The 22,348-nt window shown below is 38.6% G+C and overlaps 2 protein-coding genes across 4 annotated transcripts; both read left to right on the top strand.

Annotated features, from left to right (window-relative positions):
• The first annotated feature begins 1,814 nt into the window (after positions 1 to 1,814).
• Positions 1,815 to 20,693, top strand: LOC133728389 (cytochrome P450 72A397-like). Of its 3 annotated transcripts, none has more exons than XM_062155805.1 (5): positions 1,815 to 1,947; positions 2,409 to 2,488; positions 19,124 to 19,371; positions 19,463 to 19,853; positions 20,085 to 20,693. In XM_062155805.1, exons 1-5 carry the CDS (start codon positions 1,830 to 1,832, stop codon positions 20,505 to 20,507), a joined length of 1,260 nt encoding a protein of 419 aa, XP_062011789.1. In that variant the 5' UTR covers positions 1,815 to 1,829; the 3' UTR covers positions 20,508 to 20,693. The 3 variants fall into 3 exon arrangements, with proteins under 3 accessions (XP_062011789.1, XP_062011790.1, XP_062011788.1); XM_062155806.1 differs by lacking the exons at positions 1,815 to 1,947; positions 2,409 to 2,488 and adding exons at positions 17,614 to 18,044; positions 18,373 to 18,590; XM_062155804.1 differs by lacking the exons at positions 1,815 to 1,947; positions 2,409 to 2,488 and adding exons at positions 17,618 to 18,044; positions 18,511 to 18,590.
• LOC133728386 (cytochrome P450 72A397-like) lies at positions 14,320 to 16,993 on the top strand. The gene is made up of 5 exons (XM_062155798.1): positions 14,320 to 14,754; positions 15,049 to 15,266; positions 15,535 to 15,782; positions 15,875 to 16,253; positions 16,479 to 16,993. The coding sequence occupies exons 1-5, from the start codon at positions 14,466 to 14,468 to the stop codon at positions 16,899 to 16,901; spliced, it is 1,557 nt and encodes a 518-aa protein (XP_062011782.1). The 5' UTR covers positions 14,320 to 14,465; the 3' UTR covers positions 16,902 to 16,993.
• Positions 20,694 to 22,348: the final 1,655 nt, after the last annotated feature.

The following is a 22,348-nucleotide window of genomic DNA, read 5'->3' as shown; positions in this document are numbered from 1 at the left end:
GACCTAAGGATCTGGGGTCGCAGGTTGTGACCTCAGGCAATATATCAGGAATCACGTCTTTGGCCGGGTGAGTGGTTACGATCGGTTAGAACTCTAGTTTGTCTGCCAACGTGTCCAGGTTGGAACGGATTTTCATATTGATTTGTTAGGTTAACATTTCCTATGATTTTGTTAAGGGGTGACTTGTAATTGTCCTTTTGGTAAAATGTGTTGAATTTTGGAAGGATTCATTAGCACTAATTGTTGATTTTTGTAATTAATTTCCTTTTTCATTTCTATTATCTGATTTCCTTATTTATTTTCCATTTTCATTTCTATTGTTTGATTTCTTTATTTATCTTTCCTTTTTACTTCTATTATTGATTTTTACGTAATCTCCTGAACTAAGTTATATGCAGGGATTACTATAATTTCTATTTATTGATTTTAATGTAGTCTCCTGAACTAAACTATATGCAGGGATTACTATGATTTCTATTTTGAATTGTGTGCTTTTTGGTTGATCTCCTGAACTAATTTTCTATGCATGGATTACTGGTATTTATTTGGATTGATTTGTACAGTGCAGTTATAGTTGAGACTCTAGTGAGTTGAGTAATGTTTTATCACGTCGTTGTGGTGATAAATGCTTTATTCAAGAGGAAAGAAAAGTGATTTCTTGGTTTGTTGTGGAGATTTCAATTGATTTGATTTGTCATGGTGGTGACATGTGTTTTCCTTAATCAGAAAAGTATTTTGATGTTGGAATTAATCATTGTGTTGATTTCTTGTCCTTGAGTCGGAATGGTGTTTTGTGGTTATTTAGGTTTACTCATACGAGCTTGCAAAAGCTTACCGGGTTTGTTGTTTCAACCCGGTGCACTATTCCATGGTGTAGGGGTTATTGTGCAGGGAATACCAAATAATCATCATCGAAGCAGAGGTGTACTTTCTGTAGCTTGGATTTTGAAGGGCACTTTGGTTTTAATCTTCTGCTGTGTAGTGAGTGTGGTGGGTGTGTTTATTTATTGAATTGTTATTCAGTTTAATTTGTAAACTCTTTGTAATGTAATATGTGACTCTAAAGAACAAGTCAATATTGACATTGTGAGCTCGATTTGATTAGTTGCTTAATTTAAATGAAAATTTTTCTAAGTGTACTTCTTGTACTTGTTAAGTTATCGCGTTTCGGACTTGGATTTCTTTATTCAAAATTCTGGGTGACAGTTTGGTATCAGAGCGTAAGGTACATATTTGGTGACAATTAATACTGCTCGAGTGATGACCCGTCTACAGCGGATCCCCATCATATACTCTTTGGTTTTGATATAGTCATTGGGTATGTGGGAGTGTTAGGTGTCGTTTAGAATGTTAAGTTATCAGAGAATAGGTTGACTCTGTAGGTGAAGTGTAGGAGCTCTGTGTAGCTTCTTTTGAGTTTTAGTCTGTGGGGAATGGGAACCTCTAGATTGAACTCTTGTTAGACTTGGAAGACTTTGATTTGCGGATGTGTATCCTCCTTGTATTAGTGTCTTGGTTAATACGGTCTTTGTGTTTGACTTATACTTGTGTTTGAGTGTTATATATGTATTAATCAAATGTGCTATGCTCCTTAGGTGATGGATCCTCCGAGAGGTAGGGCTAGGGCCCGAGGTAGGCCCCAAGGAGGGAGTAGAGCTAGGGGTAGAGGCAGGGTCCCTCCAGTGGAGGAGGGGGCGGAGCTAGCCTTGTTTTTGTTAGCATAGTAGTAAGATGAGCATGCTGGATTGGTTATGGCTGAAGTTGAAGTAGAAAGATGTTTGACGGAGCAAGGCCTTAAAGGCAATTCCTACAGGCTTTTTTATGGAGACATGAAGGAGAACTCTGTCATGCTCACACAAGCAAAATCCAAACCCATGAACCTCTCAAGCTCCCATGACATAGCATCACGATTCATCCCTTTCGTCGATCAAACCGTGAAAACTTACGGTATACCAAATACTGTTTATGATAAAGTTTGTAGCAGATTTGTATATGTATATGTGTTTTGATCTATATAATCTGTTTGAAAGTAAATTTTGCATTTCTAAAGATATTTTATGAGGATTATGTTTATCTTTGTGTAATCCGGCCACAGGGGAACTTGATCGAACTTGTAAAAATTATTATGAGAGTAGTTAGAAACTCAAGTTTTTGACTTGAATTGTTGCATCTTTCTGAACGAGAAAGAAAAATGATATAACTTTATTTACATTGATGTGAGTTACATAAGTTATATTTTATTTATAGGTAAGAACTCTTTTGTTTGGATTGGCCCAATACCAAGGTTGAACATTCTGGATCCTAAAGATGTGAAAAATGTTTTCACAAAACTAGATGGTTTCCACAAAACTAGATGGTTTCCGGAGGCCAGCATCAAACCCACTTATCAATTAAGTTGCTAATAACAGGTATTGCAAGCTATGAAGATGAGAAATGGGCTAAACACAGAAGAATTATCAACCCAACATTCCATGTAGAGAAGCTAAAGGTACTGACTCCTGAGTATAATTAGAATTAATTACAGTTTACCCTTGAATTATGGTGGTGTTTCAATTTCATACCAAGTATCGAGGTTTTGCATTAGCATACCTCAACTTATTTCCGTTAAATGATTTCATATCCTTATGAAAAATTTCATTAAAAAAATATGTTAATGTAAGTGACCGAGGGGTCTAATTAACGTTAAACAAAGAGAGAGAGAGAGAGAGAGAGAGACAAGAGAAGTATAGTGGTTCGTCTCCCGCCTTAGCGGGAGACTACGTCCACTTGAATATTGTACTATGTGTGTTTGGGCCTTGCGGCCCAAGGGGATTACAAAGTGTGTAATGGGATGGATTCTAAGTGTGAGGAGGCATTCCTTTTATAGGTGAAGGAATCCATCTCCTTTACATGGTTTTCGATGTGGGACAAGCAACCACCATTTCTAGTCTAAAAAGCCTAGTTGTGAGGGCATGTTGACAAGGCCGGGAAGGTGGCTTCCCGGTGACGTATTTGCCGCTTCCGGATACCGTAGCGTAGCTTGAACATAGGGCTACAAGATGCAAGTAGCGGTTGGATCCCATGAGGGTGTTGTTTATGCTTGGTGAGGTAGCAAACTATCCATGCATAGTGAGAGGTATCTACAAGTCCCTGAAGTCCCCGAGTAAGAGGAGCTTCTTGGTTGGGGAGTTATAATCAAGAAGTCATCAAGCATAAACAATGTCCGAGAGGCGCCTAGCCCCTACAAGTCCCCGAACTCCTTAAGCAAGAAGGAACTCGTTTATCCTGCACAATGAGACAAAAAACGCGCATATGTAAAATGCTTTGTTGTATTGGTTACCGCTTGTATTAATGGAATCCGAAAAGAATTCGATTTGTTGCAAGCGACAAATGGTAGAAGAATTCAATATTCCATTAATGTGTATGAACATGTAAAATATTGGTATTTGTATATGTGGATCTTATGGCCATATAACACGCACAATAGATAGTGGCAAGTGTAATGGGTGTCCAAAGAAAATTGTGGGAGTAGTCCCGGTGACATAGTATGAAGCGTTTGTGAACTTGGGGCTTTAAGTAAAGCATGTTGGACATGATCGAGCAAGTTGGGTGTAGTTGAGCAAGTTGGGTGTAGTTGAGTGTGTAGGCGCTGTGTGAGCATGCGGTGCGTGACCCAAGCGCAAGTCGTGGCCATACTCGATACCGAAGCGAGTCGTAACCCGGGCAAGTCGTTTATCCGAACATGTTTAATTAAGTCGTAAATGTCACAAGCTTCTAGATGCATGTCACATGAAAGTGAATTTAAGCATGTATGTGTGTAGCATGTACTTGTAGTAAAGTTGCTAATAAAATTTTGTAGGCATGCTTAAGGGTGATGGAGACATGTATAGTCATGGCAAAGGCTCTAATTGCAAGAGCGTAAGAGATAAAATATAGTGACTTATCTTATGCCGATTTGGAGGCTAGCGGAGTTGGCCGAGCATGACGGTCCATTGCTTGGGGCGGATAAAGTACTCCGATAATGTCCGTCAACTCGTAGTTGCGGTTGAATGCTCAATAGAAATAGTTGAATTTCCTTGAAACAAAATAGATGATTAATATGTAGATTTGTAAAATCAACCTCCATAATTTGCATATGTACTTTGATAAAATTTGGGCTAAATACTGTTTAGTTCATGTACTTTGCCTCTCTCATCGTTTCAGTCCCTGACATTCTAATTTAATCTAAAAACTCCCTGATCTCACAATTTCCCTCTAATAGGTCCCTTCCGCGTCAAATTAGGAGTTGGCCTTAGGTGAAATGTCCAATATACCCCTCTGTTATTTCTTTTTCCTTTTTAATTTCTTTTTTTCCTTTTTTTCCTATTTAATTTCTTTTTTTTTCTTTTTTCTTTTTCCTTTTTAATTTCTTTTTTTCTTTTTTCTTTTTTCTTTTTTCTTTTTCCTTTTTCCTTTTTTTCTTTTTCTCCTTTTTTCTTTTTTCTTTTTAATGACCATCATATCCTCTGCATCAGTAGCGCCACGTCGGCGAACCAATCAAGATCGACCCGAAACCCCAATTATTGTTCTCCACGCCGGCGGACATTTTTCTTTTCCATCACTATTCTTCTTCTTCACTTCTGGTTTTGGTCAACTTGGCCATCAAAAACCACCAATTCAATCAGACCCAAAATCCAAATCACCATTTTGTGCAAGACCCAAAAACCTTAGTGTCTGAAAAAATGGTAGTTTTCAGTGAAAAGTTTCCAAATTGAAGCCTGATGTGGAGAGAGAAAGTGGGATTTGAGTGGGAGAGAGAGAAGTAGGCTGTGAAAACAAGAGGGGAGTGGTTGAGCGGCGAATTTCCTAGCTGATTGGGACCTACTTATGTTTGAGAGATGGCGTCGGCAACGATGGAGATGAGGGCGGATCCGCTAAGAGACAACAAAGGGAGATGTCTTCAGAGAAGGTGAAGAAGTGATCGATCAGCTCCTAGCCTCTTGCTTTTGCTCGATGTCCATCTATACACCGCAAAGCTAGATCTTTGCTGGGTTTGGTTTCAATTTGGGGAGAGAAACAGATGGGTTGTGGAGTTTGATCGGAATGGGATTGGTGGGTTAAGGAAGGAGAAAGTAGGCAGAACGAAAAGAAAAGAAAAAAGGAAAAAAATTAAAAAGGAACAAGAAAAAAAGAAGAAAAAGCAAAAAAGAAATTAAAAAGGAAAAAGAAAAAAAAGAAAAAAAGGAAAAAGAAATAACAGAGGGGTATATTAGACATTTCACCCAAGGCAAACTCCTAATTTGACACGGAAGGGACCTATTGGAGGGAAATTGTGAGGTCAGGGTGTTTTTAGATTAAATTAGAATGTTAGGGACTGAAGCGATGAGAGAGGAAAACTATAGGGACTAAACAGATTTTATCCCATAAAATTTTAAGCAAAATGTGTATGCAAAATTGTAGTTGACAACAAATGACATATTTGATTGTGTGCCTCTGATTTGAAAGTGATAGTGAAATGTCAAAGAAGCATTGTACTAGACTGACTAGAATGGGTATGGACCAAAGTTCATGTTATTTTGAAATGTCAGAGTGCCATTCTAGTGGGGTGTAGAGCCATATATGCAAGATTGAGATGATCTAAGCATAGTGCACATATGTGGGCTTTAGGATAAAGTTTACAATTTAATTAAACGTGGATATGCTCTGCATGCACATTAGTTTGAAATTTGGACCCGGCCACATAGGCTTGGTTGACTTCCCCAGCTAGTTCGTTTGTGGGCATGTCCTGTTTAGTCAAGTTGGACCACAACTATATATATATATATATATATATGCATAAGTTATGTGCTTCTGCCACATGCATAATTAAGGCAAGAAGTTCTGACACGTTTATTCATTTGATAATTAGCTCAACAATAAAGGTGCATGTGTTCATGATTGATGGAAACGGCATAAGTGGCACATACATAAAGAGATATATATGTGTGTGGAGTGCACGCAGGCAGGTGTCTCCCAAATTATGCAAAAAGCTGAAGCACGTGGTGCTGATATATAAGGATCAGAGAAGAAAGACTTAGCTTATTGATCATTTTGACCATTGATAGAAGCTCGATGCGCAAGGCCGTAAGGCATAATGAAAATTGAAAACGGCCTGATGCAGCAGGCAGCGAGCTGCTGGGTGTCGACAAAGAAGGTGACCGCTGATCCCATGCCTAGATAAAGTTGTAGGTTCGATGCCTTCTGGCCGGCGGCGTACCGGTGTGGCCGCTGAGGTTGGCTAGCGGTTGGTTGTAGCCAGCGGAGGAGTTTTGGCTAGCGGATGGCAGGCCCAGCGGAGGCTGGTGCTGTAGGTTTCGTCAGCGGAGGAAGGCTATCGGAGTTATGGAACGCTGCGGGGGCTTGGTCAGCGGTTGTGGCTGGCGAACCTTTTGCCGGCGGATGTGGCTAGTGGAAGAATATGCCGCTGACGGTGGTTAGCGGCAGCTTGGCTTGGTAGCGGTTGAAAATAGCGATGTACAGTGTGGCGGAAGATGGCCGCAAGAAGGCCACTGGTGCTCAGCAGGTGCTTGCCTGGTGGAAGCTGCTGTCGGACGTGGCGGAGCTGCAAGGCCCGGCGGTGTCTTGCTGGGCAGGGGTTTCCAGCGGAGAGATGGTCTGCCAGCGGTCAGTTTCCGGCGGAGGATGCTAGCGAAGGTTAGCGGAGAAACCTGTTGCTTGACCGGCCTTGGATGGTTGAATGGCTAGCGGTGCCGCTGAGATTGGCAGCGGAGCTCCGGGACAGCCGTGGAGCATAGGTAGCGGCACAGTCGCGCTAAAGAGCTGGCGGAAGGGTTCGCCGACGGCAGAGCCTTGCTGGCGGAAGATGCTCGGCTGGCCGCTGAGCGCTAGTGGGTCTTGAGAGAGCTGCTGCTGGTGGCTTGATGCAACGAAGAAGGAGGGTGGCCTAAGCAGATCTCTGGGTGTCAAGAGAGAATTGGCACCAGCAAATTTTTTTATTTATTTTTTTTTTTTTTTGAGATGGTCGTTGACCGGAGTTGGCCAGCCTTGTTTGGCGTTGACCATCGTTGACTGGCCCTGTTGGGCGTTGACTTGATGCTTACAGGTCAAAGTTCGTGGTAGGTGACGAAGCCTTTGTGTTGGCTTCCCACAGACGACGCCAATATTAATGCAAGTGACCGAGGGGTCTAATTAACGTTAAAGAAAGAGAGAAAGAGACACAAGAGAAGTATAGTGGTTCGTCTCCCGCCTTAGGGGGAGACTACATCCACTTAAATATTGTACTATGTGTGTTTGGGCCTTGCGGCCCAAGGGGATTATAAAGTGTGTAATGGGATGGATTTTAAGTGTGAGGAGGCATTCCTTTTATAGGTGAAGGAAGTCATCTCCTTTACATGGTTTTCGATGTGGGACAAGCAACCACCATTTCTAGTCTAAAAAGCCTAGTTGTGAGGGCATGTTGGCAAGGCCGGGAAGGTGGCTTCCCGGCGACGTATTTGCCACTTCCGGATACCGTAGCGTAGCTTGAACATAGGGCTGCAAGATGCAAGTAGCGGTTGGATCCCATGAGGGTGTTGTTTATGCTTGGTGAGGTAGCAAACTATCCATGCATAGTGAGAGGTATCTACAAAATATTTTAACCGATGACACGAACAATTTTTGTTTTTTCTTGTTCGATGACATGGACAATTAATCACTGAAATGTCCGTTATCTGCTCATGTGACATTACTTGATCCAATTTAATGGAAATGCCACTAAGTGAAAAAGTAAAAAGGAAAAACATAAAGAGTGAAAAACCAACAATCCAAATCTCCCAACAGCCCAACCCACCTCATCGCCCCTACACCTCCTTCCTCGCATACCCAAACCTTGGGCGGGTGCGGGGCATTTTCAAGATTGCACGCACATAAGCTTGTGCAATCCCCGACCTTGATATGGTAATTGTCATACTTTCTTGACACTAAATTCAATCCTCAAAGGAGTGACCTTTCTCTGGGGTTAACTTTGCCTATACATTCTGGTAGATAATATACATACGTGTCATAAATGAATCTAGCGTCTGATTTGGCGAATATTCTCATATAACATTTCATGAAGTTTTTTAATGACATGATCTGGGGCTTAGAGTGTTTACCTATCTAAATAACGCTTAGAAAATGTTTGCCAGTTGTCATGACATGCATGTTTATAAACAACACCTTATTCAGTAGGACAGATGTTGTACAATAATTTCTTAACTTTTTTTTTTTTTTTGGGAAATTAATGAAACTTCATTAATAAATACCACTGAGAGTAAACTCAATGGAAGGAGCCCAAAACAAAGCCCAAGTACAAATAAACCCAATAAGGAAAATTACAACTCAACCATAATTCACATGGACAGGCAACAGAGTGTAACCCTAAAAATTAAAATACATCAACTCCAAACACAAACACAGCCGCCGCCGCCCAAACGCTTCCGCACAGCAGCCGCTGCAGTCGCCACCAGAAGCCAAGAGGATGCGAGAAGTGCTGAATCGAAGTGATGAGTACCGAATAGCTGTTGCCAGAACAAACCCAAAAAGCAAATCCAGTCAAAACCAACATAAAGGGGGATGAGAGAAAGGAACCAATACCACACACTGACTCGCGCATCTCCACCAGAGAGACTCAAGAAAGCCACCGAGAAGGGAAAAAAGCCAGTAACAAAGAAGAAAACCAGCGGATAATGGGGGGTGGAACACCCATGCGTGAGCACCCATAATTAGAGCTGTCAATGGGTCGTGTCGGGTTGGGTTCGTGTCGGGTCAAGGTATTTGTCATGTCGCAAGATATAAACCCAAACCCAACCCATTTAATAATCGTGTCAAAAATTTAAACTCAAACCCAACTTGTTTATTAAACGGGTTACCCGTTTTCAACCCGCTTAACCCATTTAATAAATAAGTCGTGTCTTGTTAGACAAAATGACTCATTTGAGCTTTAACAATGGGACCCATTTAACTAAAAATATGCATAAATTAATTAAATTCACTAAAAACTCCACAAAACAAAGAATATAAATAATTATATATAATTCATAAATAATTAAATCCAATAATTAAAAAGCGAAATATTTCAAATTGTCTAATATTATGATCAAATACTCCGAACGTCCAAAATTTCAAGAAGAAACATAGCACAATCGGGTTAGACGGGTTCACTTCGTGTTGGCAGGTTGACCCGTGGCCGACCCATTTATTAAATGGGTCATGGCGGGTTGACCCACCGCCAACCCACTTTTTAATCCTGCGGGTTGAACTCGCTTTATTTCGTGCGGCTTTCGAGTCGTGTTATCGGGTCGTGTCGGAATTGACAGCCCTACCCTAATCCAATCGGTAAGTGATTCTCACTTTAGAGCAGTAGCCACGAAATCCTTCATGGAGCCTCATTGGTAGAAGCAGGGGAGTTGGTGTGAGGTGATGGGTGAGGGGAATCATGGAGTTTATTGGATCTGAAAATTTTTTGGGTTGATCGGCAAAGAAGGGAGGAACAAATTCCTCTAGAGCTGGACATAAGCCTGAAAAAGGAGGAAACAAAGTCCTCAAGAGCTGGACATAAGCCAGAAGATCACCACAAAATGGGTGTAGTTCACCACAGGGGTGAGAGAGAAGCAAGTGAAAGTGATGAAAGAATGAGGAACTGAGAAAAAGAGAGGCCAGAACACTAGAGGCCGCCCCCAACTGTCAAGCCAACAATCTAGATCCGGAGGGATCAAGATCAGGGCAAGAGAGAAGGGGGAGGGAGATGGGTTTTTCTCAGATCTGTTTTCTCTCTCTAACTCTCTGTCTGTGATTGTCAATGGTTATAATTCGTTTAGTTTTTGTTAACTTGTTTGTTGCTTCTCTGGATTGAATTTAGCTTTTGTTTTGTTTTTTTGTTTTTTGGTTTTTTTTTTTTAGTAAATGTGGATTTCGTTAAACACATGCCAAGATGACTATTATATATCATTTTGTTGTCTTTGAACTAGACAAATCAAGAAGTTGTAGTAGGAGAACTATTATGATACATAGGGCTAGACCACATATATTCGAACTAATCGCTTACTTATTAAAGCAAGCCTACAACTACGAAAATTCTAAGACATAGTATATAGGCATACCACCTACACAAGAAATTAACTACATATTTGCCTTGCCCATCAGTCTAGGGCTGGGAGAAGGTAAACCCAACAAATGGGAATCAAAGACAACCCAAAGACTTGGGGCAGATTTGATCTGGACACCCAGACCTGGCAGTGCCGCACGACTTTTAGTGATGATCGCTTCTGCCACGCCGTCGTCAATAGCAACAAGGTTGCCTCACTGCCTCCGACCCAACTAAGCCCTAAGTAGCCTAGCATCCAGCCGCTGCCGTTAGTGATGGTTGTTTTCTTTCGATTCACATGCAGAAGGGTGCCCGGATTGTTCTTTCTTTGAATCCGGTGATGATCGCTTCTTTTTCCCTCTCTCCAATTCTCTATTAATTTTAATCTATCTATTACAGCACAGTGTTGAGTTTCATTGTCATTTTGATATTAGGGTTTTGTCCAAGTCATGTAAGCATTAGGGTTTTTAGTTTCACATGTTTTACTCAAGTTACAAGTACTGAATTTTGATATGTGATATACCGTGTTCTTTAGTCAAATAACTTTTGAAAGTATCCCAATACTTTCCAGGATGGTCTTGCTTTGATTTTTTCATTGTTGTTGTTGGAAGTAGCTGGAGTGCTAATTTGACAAAAACTTATTGAGATATTATTCAGTTTTGATTTGGGGAGCAAGGGAACAATAATTATCAAAGCTGTAGAAGCTAATCAGATTTAGCTACTTAGATAATCAGAAACATATAGCAAAAACTTTATGTTTTTTTACAATTGGTCCTCATAAGTTATAACAAGATACATGGTATAGCTATGTATGAATTTCAGGAATAGGAACTTGATCATTGGCTGTTGTGAAAATATCATACTTGGTGATGAATGTCTGTCCATGTATGTGTGTGTGTGTGTGTGTGTGTGTGTGTGTAAACACCTTGTGTGAAGCGTACATGTATATATAGCAGACATCCTAATTAGAAGCAAGTGTCACATTAGAGCCATGAATTAAAATCTTTCATTGGATCGATTCTTGAATTTCATTTGATGGAAGATTTGAAAGGTGCAGCAAAAAAAAAAAAAAAAAAAAAGTTACAAATGAGTTGCATAATTAAAGAGCAAAAATACCTTGGGGTCAATTAAATGTAGTATAGTAGACAGTTTTTGCAGCTGAACTATTTGGATAGATCAGACTAATGGCTTTTGGAGCTTCAATGTGATCAATTGAGGAAAGTTCATGTTATAATTGTTTTTTTGCTGATTGCCACAACCCTTGATAGATCTTTAAGATTCAAGACAATCAAATTAGGGAAGTTGATCTAGATGTTTCTGATTTGAGATCTAGGTGATTAATGATTACTAATCCAATTTTTGAGATCTAGATGTTTCTAGCTGATCAAGGTTTGGCTTTGATTTTGCTTTCTGTTTCTATTGCTTTTGAACAGATTGGGATTTTTGATTTGTTAGGGGTTTTGTCGATGCTGGATACCAATAGAGTTGATCATCTTTAAATTGACTATACCTATTCAAATGTAAAAAACAGTAGTGAGGGGGATTTAATCCAGATACATTTTGCTTATACACTATTCTTTTCTTTTTTACTCAAGACCTCTTTTCATTTATTTGTATGCAGCCTCAGCTCTATTTCAAAAGTGCAAATTGCTTAGCAGCAACAGAGAAGCAAAAAATCACTTTATCTGCTGTCTTTTAAAGCTAAGTAAAGTTTCAGGTAAAAGCCTCGATCTGTGGGATAGAAATCAGTTCTCTTCTCAAATCGATTGGATGTTTCAAGTTCTTTATCTATAGCAGTATTTCGAATAATCTTCATATTGTTAACTTTTATTTTTGTTGTTTCCATATATTTGTATACAGCTTCAGCCATATTTTGATACCATGTCCTTTTTTTCCTTTTGTTTTTTAATATAAAAAAAATACTACTCAGACTATTGTGATATTAGTTTTTGCAACCTCTGTTTGAATAAACCTGAGTTGATCATAACTTACAGGCAGAGATCAAAAGTACAACTTGGTTTAACTTTCTTTCTATTTCTTATTTTCATATCTCCGTATGTGATTTTGGTTTTTGCAGAAAATTGAATCCAAGTGTTTAGATACTTAATCCCAAAGAAATTTGTGGTGAAATTTATACTGATGCTCTCAATTGTGATTTTGCAGGTCAGTCACTATGTTCTTAAAGGAAGCAGCTTATTTGTTTTTTGAATGAATTGGGATTCAGGTGAGTTGCTGTGCATCATGATAGTAAATTGTTAAATACATATCTGTAAATATTCAGTAGTGGATACCTATGGTTTAATCATTCAATTACATATTTCAGATTGAATTTAAACATACATTTAGATTACATAATTCAGATTGAATTTAAACATACATTTAAGATAAGATTAATTCTGAATTCTTCTGCATGTTGAATGCATGTAGCAATTGTTCCCCACTCATTCCACTTCAATTTTCACCTTTTTCTGCTGTTGTTTTATGAATTTTCATGTGCTTTAGTTCTGTTTGAACCAATTTGATGATGTATCCATTACTGTAATCGAAGCAAGCCATCATATTTTGAACATGTGAGTAATTGATTGTATTTCAGTTGGTTTATTGATCAAGTGGTGTCTACTTTTGTTAGATGCTTGGAGTCGAACTAATTGAGAGGGTATTACCAACTGGTACTTCTTTGAGTGTTTTTGGTGAGGTATGTTGTTGCTCAATTAATATTATACTATAAGTACTTAATATGATTTTACATGCAAATTGACTAAAAGCTAATGAATGACCATTAGTGTTCTGATGATATATATATATCGGTTTATATTATAGAATTCCAGCACAGACCAACATTTTTAATTTAATATGTTACCAATTGTTATGGTGTACACTCCTATAAACGGATTTTTGTTTTAGTTTCATAATCTCAGTTTGTTTAAAGGACATTCTTTGATTGAAATTTTGTTTGTTGAAATGTTATGTTGTAAAGCAGTAATATGTCCTATCCCTTAATTTTGTTTGTCATTACAAAACATTTTATTATCTCTGGGTGTTTCAAATCTATGTTCAGGCATCTTCATTGCAGATATACATGTTTTCAGCACCCAAACTATTATCTCTGGGTATCTGAGAGCAGTTGCTTGACTTAGAAAGGATTTGGAAGCTTAAATTGCCTTGGGTCATATGTTGGGCATTTCGGATTTATTTGGGTTTGTAGGGTCTGGAACAAGCACTATCTTCAAGCAGGTATAGCCTTATATTATGATTGATGTCTTCAAAGATTGTTGGTAAGGCTTTCTCTTTCCATTTGAAATTTCATATCATGGGCTTGAAAATAGTGTCTGCACAAAACATTGACCAAATAATATTGGCTATTTGTTTAAAGTTGATGCCTATGGTCTAGGGAGGTCTGCAGTGAATTGTGATTAATATTTTTCGTCTTTTTGGCAAATTATCTTCAGGGGATCAAGTAGTCAGGAGTAGTTGAAGCCCCTGGACTATGTTACATGCAGAAACATACCTTCTGTTGTTACAACTGCAGTTGGCCAAATCGTAAGAAAATGATATAGCAATTGATTGTCAATGTCTACTAATTTTTTCCCTTGCTTTGTGTTGTTTATATATTGCAAATTACTCTTTTCAATGCTATTGGTGATAAATAATGTTACCTCTGATTATTTTTGTGTCCTATGTATGATTATATAGACGGATACCCATCTGAATTGTGGGAAGGCACTACTGGAAATGCTATTACGTATTTATGTCCCCCTGCCGTCATATATTCCAAAAGACTGGGACTATGTTCAAAAGCCGTGATTGGTCCAGTTGCAATCTGTTTGCTGTGTTTTTGAACATTTGGTAAAAACTATTGAATCAGAATAGAAATGTAATACATTTTTGTTCAGACATTGGTTAGAAACTTAGAATAGCAATTTTTTGAAAAATGTAAATAGACAAGCATGGTTAGTACACTGGATTCTACTTAGAATTTCGATTTTTGAAATATGTAAATATACACAACTGACTCTTGAAATAAAACCAAACCCGCAGCATCGCGCGGGAGAGGTTGCTCATGAAAAAAGATATTTAGTGCTTATTTTGGATGCTTATGTAAAAGCGTCATCCCATATGTCATTAGTTTCAATTATTTGTGGATCACACTTTTACGCTGGGGTATAGTACAGAATTAATGGCTATGAAGAGAAAGGATTTGACAACATTAGACATTAGATATTTTGTGGATCCATGTGGCCGCGGAGATAAGACTTGAGACATGAAGTCTATCATACAAGTATCGCTGAATCGATGGAGACAGAGTGAGGAGCAAGACATTTTCCTCCCTTCATCTCTCTGTCTCTCTCTCTGTGTCAACCTTGTTTCATAGCTTAGCTAACTTAGAAATATACGAGTGTCAGATATGGATGTAACACTGGCTAGTTGGATATCGCTGAGCCTTGTTTTGGTTAGCATAATACTGAGATGGGCATGGAGTGTGCTGGATTGGGTTTGGCTGAAGCCGAAGAAACTAGAAAGATGTTTGAGGGAGCAAGGCCTTCAAGGCAATTCCTACAAGTTCTTGTATGGAGATGTGAAGGAGAACTCTATCCTGCTAAAACATGCAAAATCCAAACCCATGAACCTCTCCACCTGCCATGACATAGCACCACGACTCATTCCTTTTCTCGATCAAACCGTAAAAACTTATGGTATGCCACATTACCTTTTATATATGAATATATGCATGGTGATATATGTGTGTAATTAATACAGTTAACGATATTCAGTACCATATGCATGCTTGCCATAAAGAAGACGAGCGATTTGTAAACTTAGACCTGAGCTCAAATGTTTTCAGTCACAGGCAGAAGTACATGAGTAGTACTACGTACTTGTAATTTGTGCATATTTGAAGATGTTTTACAAGGTTTTGCTTATCTAGGTGCGATACATCCATAACTATTAGAAAGTATATTGATCCAACTAAATTCTATCTTCGACAGGTAAGAACTCTTTTGTTTGGAGTGGCCCCGTACCAAGGGTGACCATTATGAATCCTGAAGATGTGAAAGATGTCTTCACAAAACTTGATGATTTTCTTAAGCCAGTATCAAACCCACTTCTCAATTTCCTAACAACGGGTCTTCTAAGCTATGAAGGTGAGAAATGGGCTAAGCGAAGGAGGATTATCAACCCAACATTCCATGTAGCGAAACTAAAGGTATTACAGAATACAGATAATTACACTTCAACCGTCGTAGTTTTTATTTTTTCGGTGGAAATAATAATATCAACCTCATTAAGAGCTACATGTAGAGAAAACAAACAAAGGAAAAATAAGACATGAATTTCATATGTATAAGGAACATGTTGCACCTATCTAAGCCGGTTGGTAGTGCAGAATCATTTTCTGGGAAAGTAACAACTTCTTTATGCCTTTCTAAGTTAATAATATTCTGTTAATTAGTACGTTGTGGTGTTTGCAACAGCAAATGTTACCCGCCTTTCACATAAGTTGTGATGAGATGATTAAGGAATGGGAGAGCTTGGCTTCCAAAGAGGGCTCATCATGTCTGTTGGATGTTTGGCCATCTCTACAACACTTGACGGCTGATGTAATTTCTCGAACAGCATTTGGAAGTAGCTATCAGGAAGGAAGGAAAATGTTTGAACTCCTCAAAGAGCAAGTAATGCTTGTAATGAATGCCATACAAAGTGTGTACATACCAGGATGGAGGTAAAAGTCAAAATTTCCCTTCGAAGTTACTTGAAAATTTATTCATCTTCTTCATGCCTTTACTTTCTCATCATAATTGTTTTTATTTCTAGGTTTCTACCAACGAAGATGAACAAGAGGATGAAGAAAATTGACAAAGAGGTAAAAGGTTTACTTAAGGGTATAATAAATAAAAGAGAGAAGGCCATTGGGGCAGGTGAAGCCTCTAAAGATGACTTATTAGGTACACTTATGGAGTCAAAATTCAAGGACATCCAGGGAAATGGGAAGGTTGGGATGAGTATTGAAGATGTAATTGAGGAATGTAAGCTCTTTTACCTTGCTGGGCAAGAGACCACTTCCATATTGCTGGTTTGGACAATAATATTACTTGGTCAAAATCAGAATTGGCAAGATCGAGCAAGACAAGAGGTTTTTCATGTCTTTGGAAGCAACAAGCCAGACTTTGATGGACTATCTCACCTAAAAGTAGTAAGTACACAATACATATATACTTCTACTTCAAGTATCTTTAAATTATGACACATTTACATGAAATACCCACTACAAGAAATAAGGAAATTTTTCTGGAAGAAAAGGGATTGATGATCTTACATTTTTGTTGGTTGTAATAGTTGATGTATGCTCTTTATGAATTACTTGGGCAGGGGAATGAATTTGTGTGATTAACTTCACCGTCACTGTATGATCCTCTAGGTAACCATGATTTTACATGAAGTTCTTCGATTGTACTCACCAGTGGATATGATCTCTCGAACCACTCACAAGAAAACACAACTCGGGAAATTGTCACTACCAGCTGGAGTCCAAGTCGACTTACCAACAGTGCTCATTCACCGTGACAAAGAACTGTGGGGTGATGATGCAAACGAGTTCAATCCTGAGAGGTTTTCGGAAGGAGTTTCCAAGGCAACAAAGAGCCAACTCTCATTTATCCCTTTCGGAGGTGGTCCCCGGATTTGCATTGGACAAAACTTTGCTATGATAGAAGCGAAGTTGGCCTTGTCATTGATCTTGCTACACTTTGACTTCGAGCTTTCTCCATCTTATGCTCATGCTCCTTCTGCACCTATGATTCGACCACAGTATGGAGCTCCTATCATTTTACAGAAGCGCTAACGAGATATGTTACGAAAATGGCACCTATGTATGTGCTTGTAAGTTGTAAGCATGCTGCATGAAGTTTTCTCAGAAATATGTTGCTTCAGTCATCTCGCTTTTATATATTTATCTTTTGCGGATATGTGGTAAACGTCAAAAACGACGTCGAATACGCACAATCACTCTCATGGTGGATCTCTTCTATCTACTATTGATCCCAATATCCGATCTCCTCATCACAAATGCCGCACTGCACGATAGCATCCGCGAGTCACAGCAGTAATTTCATAGTTGCGGATCATTGGGCGAATAGTGGTCCGATGCTCTTTGGGCTTGTGCTGCGTTTCAATTTATATTCTTCAACGCCATAGCCAACTCAATCCCAGCAAACACCAATTATAAAATATGAAAATAGACAAGGTCTATTTAAGTCATTTCGATTGTGTGTTTCTAATTGTTAAAAAAGTAGACTAGTGTGATAAGTTTGGACTTTGAAAGGGAGACCTCATCTTTGATGTTCATGTTCCTGTGATTCTTTATACTAAACAGACGAAATTTGAAACAATCAATTAATAATTGAATATTTAAGTAATTTCGAACTTTTTAAAACTTATCTATTTATTTGGTCAAAACAAAAAGAAAAAGGATGAATTGTCTATTATCTATTAACACACGTGCATAATTCTGTGCTGGTTGCGTTAATTAGAGATGGAGATAGGGGAAGGAGCAAGGTATTTTCCTCCTTTGGAAAAGGTCAATTAACTGTTCGATTTCGGTGCTTTACTACTATACAATCCAGAACCTCTGTATCTATTTCTTTCTCTCTGTCTGTCTGTCTTTCTCACGTAGCTTTGCTAGCTAGACAGTCAAATATGGAAGTAGCAGTGGCTAGTTGGGTAGCACTGAGCCTTGTTTTTGTTAGCATAGTAGTAAGATGGGCATGGGGTGTGCTGGATTGGTTATGGCTGAAGCCGAAGAAGCTTGAAAGATGTTTGAGGGAGCAAGGCCTTAAAGGCAATTCCTACAGGCTCTTTTATGGAGACATGAAGGAAAACTCTGTCATGCTCGCACAAGCAAAATCCAAACCCATGAACCTCTCAAGCTCCCATGACATAGCATCACGATTCATCCCTTTTCTCGATCAAACCGTGAAAACTTACGGTATGCCAGATATTGTTTATGATAAAAGTTGTAGCATTTTTGTGTATGTATATGTGTTTTGATCTATAATCTGTTTGAAAGTAACTTTTGCATTTCTAAGGATATTTTATGAGGGTTCTGTTTATCTTTATGTAATCGATCGAGAACTAAAGATGAATATTAATCCGGCCACACGGGAACTTGATCGACTTGTAAAATTATTATGAGTGTAGTTAGAAACTCAAGTTTTGGACTTGATTTGTTAGATCTTTCTGAACGAAAAAGAAAAATGATACAACTTTATTTACAGTGATGTGAGTTACATAAATTATATTTATTTTTTTTACAGGTAAAAACTCTTTTGTTTGGATTGGCCCCATACCAAGGGTGAACATTATGGATCCTGCAGATGTGAAAGATGTCTTCACAAAACTAGATGATTTCCGGAGGCCAGCAACAAATCCACTTATCAAGTTGCTAATAACAGGTATTGCAAGCTATGAAGATGAGAAATGGGCTAAACATAGAAGAATCATCAACCCAACGTTCCATGCAGAGAAGCTAAAGGTACTGATTACTAAATATAATTAGGATTAATTATAGTTCACCCCCCGAATTATGGTGGTGTTTCAATTTCATACCCATGACATGAATAGGTTTTTTGGTTCGATGACATGAACTATTAATCACTGATATGTCCGTTATCTGCTCATTTGACATTACTTGATTCAATTTAATGGAAATGCCACTAGGAGAAAAAGAAAAAAAGAAAAAACTAAAGAGCTGCCAAATCTCCCAACCTAGTCCAGTACCATTTGGTATAGTGGCATAAGTCTCCTCTTTGTAAGTGGGAGGTTGTGAGTTCGACTCACAAAAAAACTAGTTGTTGATGTGATCAAAAAAAAAAAAAAATCTCCCAACCTACCTTGTCGCCCCTACTCGTCCTTCCTCGCATACCCAAATCTTTAACCAAGCCATAAGTGTCAATTGTAACATTTATGATTATATCTTCGAATAACTTTCTAATAGTGACAGGAATGTGCAGCTATCTCTTACACTCATCTAATTAGTATTAATCTCTGTTGTGGTGTTCGCAATAGCGTATGTTACCGGCATTTCACCAAAGTTGTGATCAGATGATTAAGGAGTGGGAGAGCTGGGTCTCAAAACAGGGTTCATCATGTGAGTTGGATGTCTGGCCTTCTCTTCAAAATTTAACGGCTGATGCGATTTCTCGAACAGCGTTTGGAAGTAGCTATGAAGAAGGTAGAAAGATATTTAAACTCCTAAAAGAGCAAACAGCATATACAATAAAAAGCTTGCAAAGTGTTTACATTCCAGGATGGAGGTAAAAATTCCAAATTCTTTAGAAGTTGCACAAAAATTTACTCGTCTCCTTCATGCTTTCACTTTCTCATTACAATTGTCTTTGTTTATAGGTTTCTACCAACTAAGATGAACAACAGGATGACGCAAGTTGACAAAGAAATAACAGGTTTACTCAAGGGTATTATAAATAAAAGAGAGCAGGCCATTAAGGCAGGTGAAGCAACCAAAGATGACTTATTAGGTGCACTTATGGAATCAAACTTGAACGACATTCAGGAACATGGGAAGAACAACAAAGATGTTGGGATGAGTACTGAAGACGTGATTGGGGAGTGTAAGCTCTTTTACTATGCTGGGCAAGAGACCACTTCAGTATTGCTGGTTTGGACAGTGGTTTTACTTGGTCAAAATCAGATTTGGCAAGATCGAGCAAGACAAGAGGTTCTGCAAGTCTTTGGAAGCAACAAGCCAGACTTTGATGGCCTAACTCACCTTAAAGTTGTAAGTACACTGTACACGTATACTAGCTTCTATAATTCAATTCAATTTTTCCTCTAAATTACATCAAATACATATCCACTACAAGGGAGGACATTTTTCTGAACTAAAAAGGATTGATAATCTCTCATTTTTGTTTATTATATGGTTGCTTGATGTATGTTACATGAAATTTACTTGAGGAATGAATTTGTACGTATGATATAGTTTAACCTTGACTTCATAATCCGCTAGGTAACCATGATTTTACTTGAAGTTCTTCGATTGTACCCAGCACTGGTTGTGCTTTCTCGAACCACTAACAAGACCATACAACTCGGGAAATTCTCACTACCAGCTGGAGTCGAAGTGGGCTTATCAACACTGCTCATTCACCGTGACAAGGAACTGTGGGGTGATGATGCAAACGAGTTCAAGCCAGAGAGGTTTTCAAAAGGAGTTTCTAAGGCAACAAACAACCCATTCTCATTCATCCCTTTCGGAGGCGGTCCTCGAATTTGCATTGGACAAAACTTTGCGCTGACAGAGGCAAAATTGGCCATAGCATTGATCTTGCAACACTTTACCTTTGTGCTTTCTCCATCTTATGCTCATGCTCCTTCTGCACCTATGATTAAACCACAGTATGGTGTTCCTATCATTCTACAGAAGCGTTAACGAGTTGCTGATAGAAAATGATATTAAACAACATATTTATCCATACTATAAGTTTCCACCTGTAAGCATATTAATTATCCACACCTATAAGTTTGAACTTGTAAGCGTACTAATTTATCCATAAGTGTGTAATTGTAAGCATATTTATCCATAATACTTATAAATCTGCACGAAATCTTGTCAAAAGTTTCTTAATTCTGTCGATTTTATACAGGATTAAAATCTGTTTAGTTCCTATATTTTGTCTCTTTCATCGTTTCAGTCACTAACATTTAAATGGAAAAATTGTTTACATTATATTTTGCAAATGCAATTTCGATCTCCTCATATTTTTTCAGGAAAGTAATCGAGTTGCCAGTGCTTTAGCAAAGTGTTGGGTTCTTCTTCTGTTGGTTTCATTTGGTGGGACTTGACTCCCTCTTTTATTCATGCTCATTGTGATAGCGATCGACTAGGACTACCAAAATTTCGTTTTCAATAGCTGGTGTTAATTGGTTTAGTTTTTGGCCTTTTGCTTGGGAGGTTTGGTTTGGAACCCTCTTTAATTTTGTAATTTTTTTTTTTTTCAAATTTTGAATTAAGGAGCTTTTTGCCACACTCAATCTCCAGCCAAAAAGAAAAAGAGTTGAATGGCACAATCCTACTTGTAGCTTATGTTAAATGAAATGATGGTTCTAATTGGACCTCCAAATTTGATATATTTTTTTTGATCAAAAGAAGAACTTCATTAAATAATGAAACGATTACAATGGATTATGGGACCGTGAGATCCCACACTAGACTTCACACTGAAAGTCCAAACTGACACACTGATGGAGCCACTGAGGCCCCGACTCTAAACAAATAAAAGGTTGACTAACTTTCAAAGCCTCCTTTGCTAATCGGTGAGCAACATTGTTGCCTTCCCGCTTTACAAAGTGGCCACTACAAACATGAAATAACTGAACTAAAGATTTAACTTCCTCAATAATATGGCCTTCAACACTCAAATCCTTAGAATTATTCTCCATCGCATTAACCACCGAAAGGGCATCACCTTCAACTTCTAGACTCATAAATCCCACATGCAAGGCAAAGCGTAAGCCATGTAAAAGAGCTAGAGCTTCCACCGATCTTGGGGGGAGGTTTCCAACCTGTGGCACTGCCATAGCCCCTTTTAGTGATCCCACATTATCTCTAAACACTACACCCAGGCCACAGACATTATTTTTAGCATCACAAGCCCCATCAAAATTCATTTTTAAACAACCCACAGAAGGAGGCCTCCAATTAACTTGCCTTTGTACCGAAGAAGTGCCATGAACCTCCCTTGCTCCCCCCTTCTTCTCCCATTCCACCTGCCATTCACTAGCCATTCGAATGACATCAGCTGGCTCTAAATCCTGTTCTCCATGTCTGTGCAAATTCCTATTACGCCACAGCCACCAAGATATAAAACCAAAGGTCTCCAGTTCAGTTCCAATGGAAGTAGTGCTGACATGATGCATCAAGTCCAAAAAAGAAGGTTCTTGCCAAGTTTTATAAACCCCATTTAAAAAAGATCTCTTCCACACACTTTTAGCCTTTGGACATTCCCAGAGAACATGCATAATTGACTCATCTAATGCTCCACATTGCCAACAACGAATCGGCCAAAATTCTTCTTTTCTTCAAATTTTTTGCACACGGGACAAAGTTTTGTACTGCTCTCCAAAGAAAGATTCTTATTTTGTGTGGGACATTAAGATTCCATAACATTCCCCAAAAGGCCTTGCTTGAATTATGACTACATGAAGCCACAGAACTCAACTTTTTGGTCAGCAAGTCTCGAGCTACCCAATAGCCTGACTTTATCGTATAAA

Source organism: Rosa rugosa, chromosome 2 (genome assembly GCF_958449725.1).
Source record: "Rosa rugosa chromosome 2, drRosRugo1.1, whole genome shotgun sequence".
In the NCBI taxonomy this organism is placed as follows: Eukaryota; Viridiplantae; Streptophyta; class Magnoliopsida; order Rosales; family Rosaceae; genus Rosa; species Rosa rugosa.
The sequence above is the reverse complement of the archived record's forward strand: the minus strand, read 5'-3'. Positions and strand labels throughout refer to the sequence as shown.

What these genes read in the sequence shown, in the direction of transcription:
- LOC133728386 (XM_062155798.1), top strand. Translation starts at nt 14,466, where the DNA reads ATGGATGTAACACTGGCTAGTTGGATATCGCTGAGCCTTGTTTTGGTT. An exon ending in TCCATGTAGCGAAACTAAAG is followed by an intron (nt 15,267 to 15,534) that starts GTATTACAGAAT and finishes TGTTTGCAACAG; the next exon opens with CAAATGTTACCCGCCTTTCA. An exon ending in GTGTACATACCAGGATGGAG is followed by an intron (nt 15,783 to 15,874) that starts GTAAAAGTCAAA and finishes TTTTATTTCTAG; the next exon opens with GTTTCTACCAACGAAGATGA.
- LOC133728389 (XM_062155806.1), top strand. Translation starts at nt 17,756, where the DNA reads ATGGAAGTAGCAGTGGCTAGTTGGGTAGCACTGAGCCTTGTTTTTGTT. An exon ending in TCCATGCAGAGAAGCTAAAG is followed by an intron (nt 18,591 to 19,123) that starts GTACTGATTACT and finishes TGTTCGCAATAG; the next exon opens with CGTATGTTACCGGCATTTCA. An exon ending in GTTTACATTCCAGGATGGAG is followed by an intron (nt 19,372 to 19,462) that starts GTAAAAATTCCA and finishes CTTTGTTTATAG; the next exon opens with GTTTCTACCAACTAAGATGA.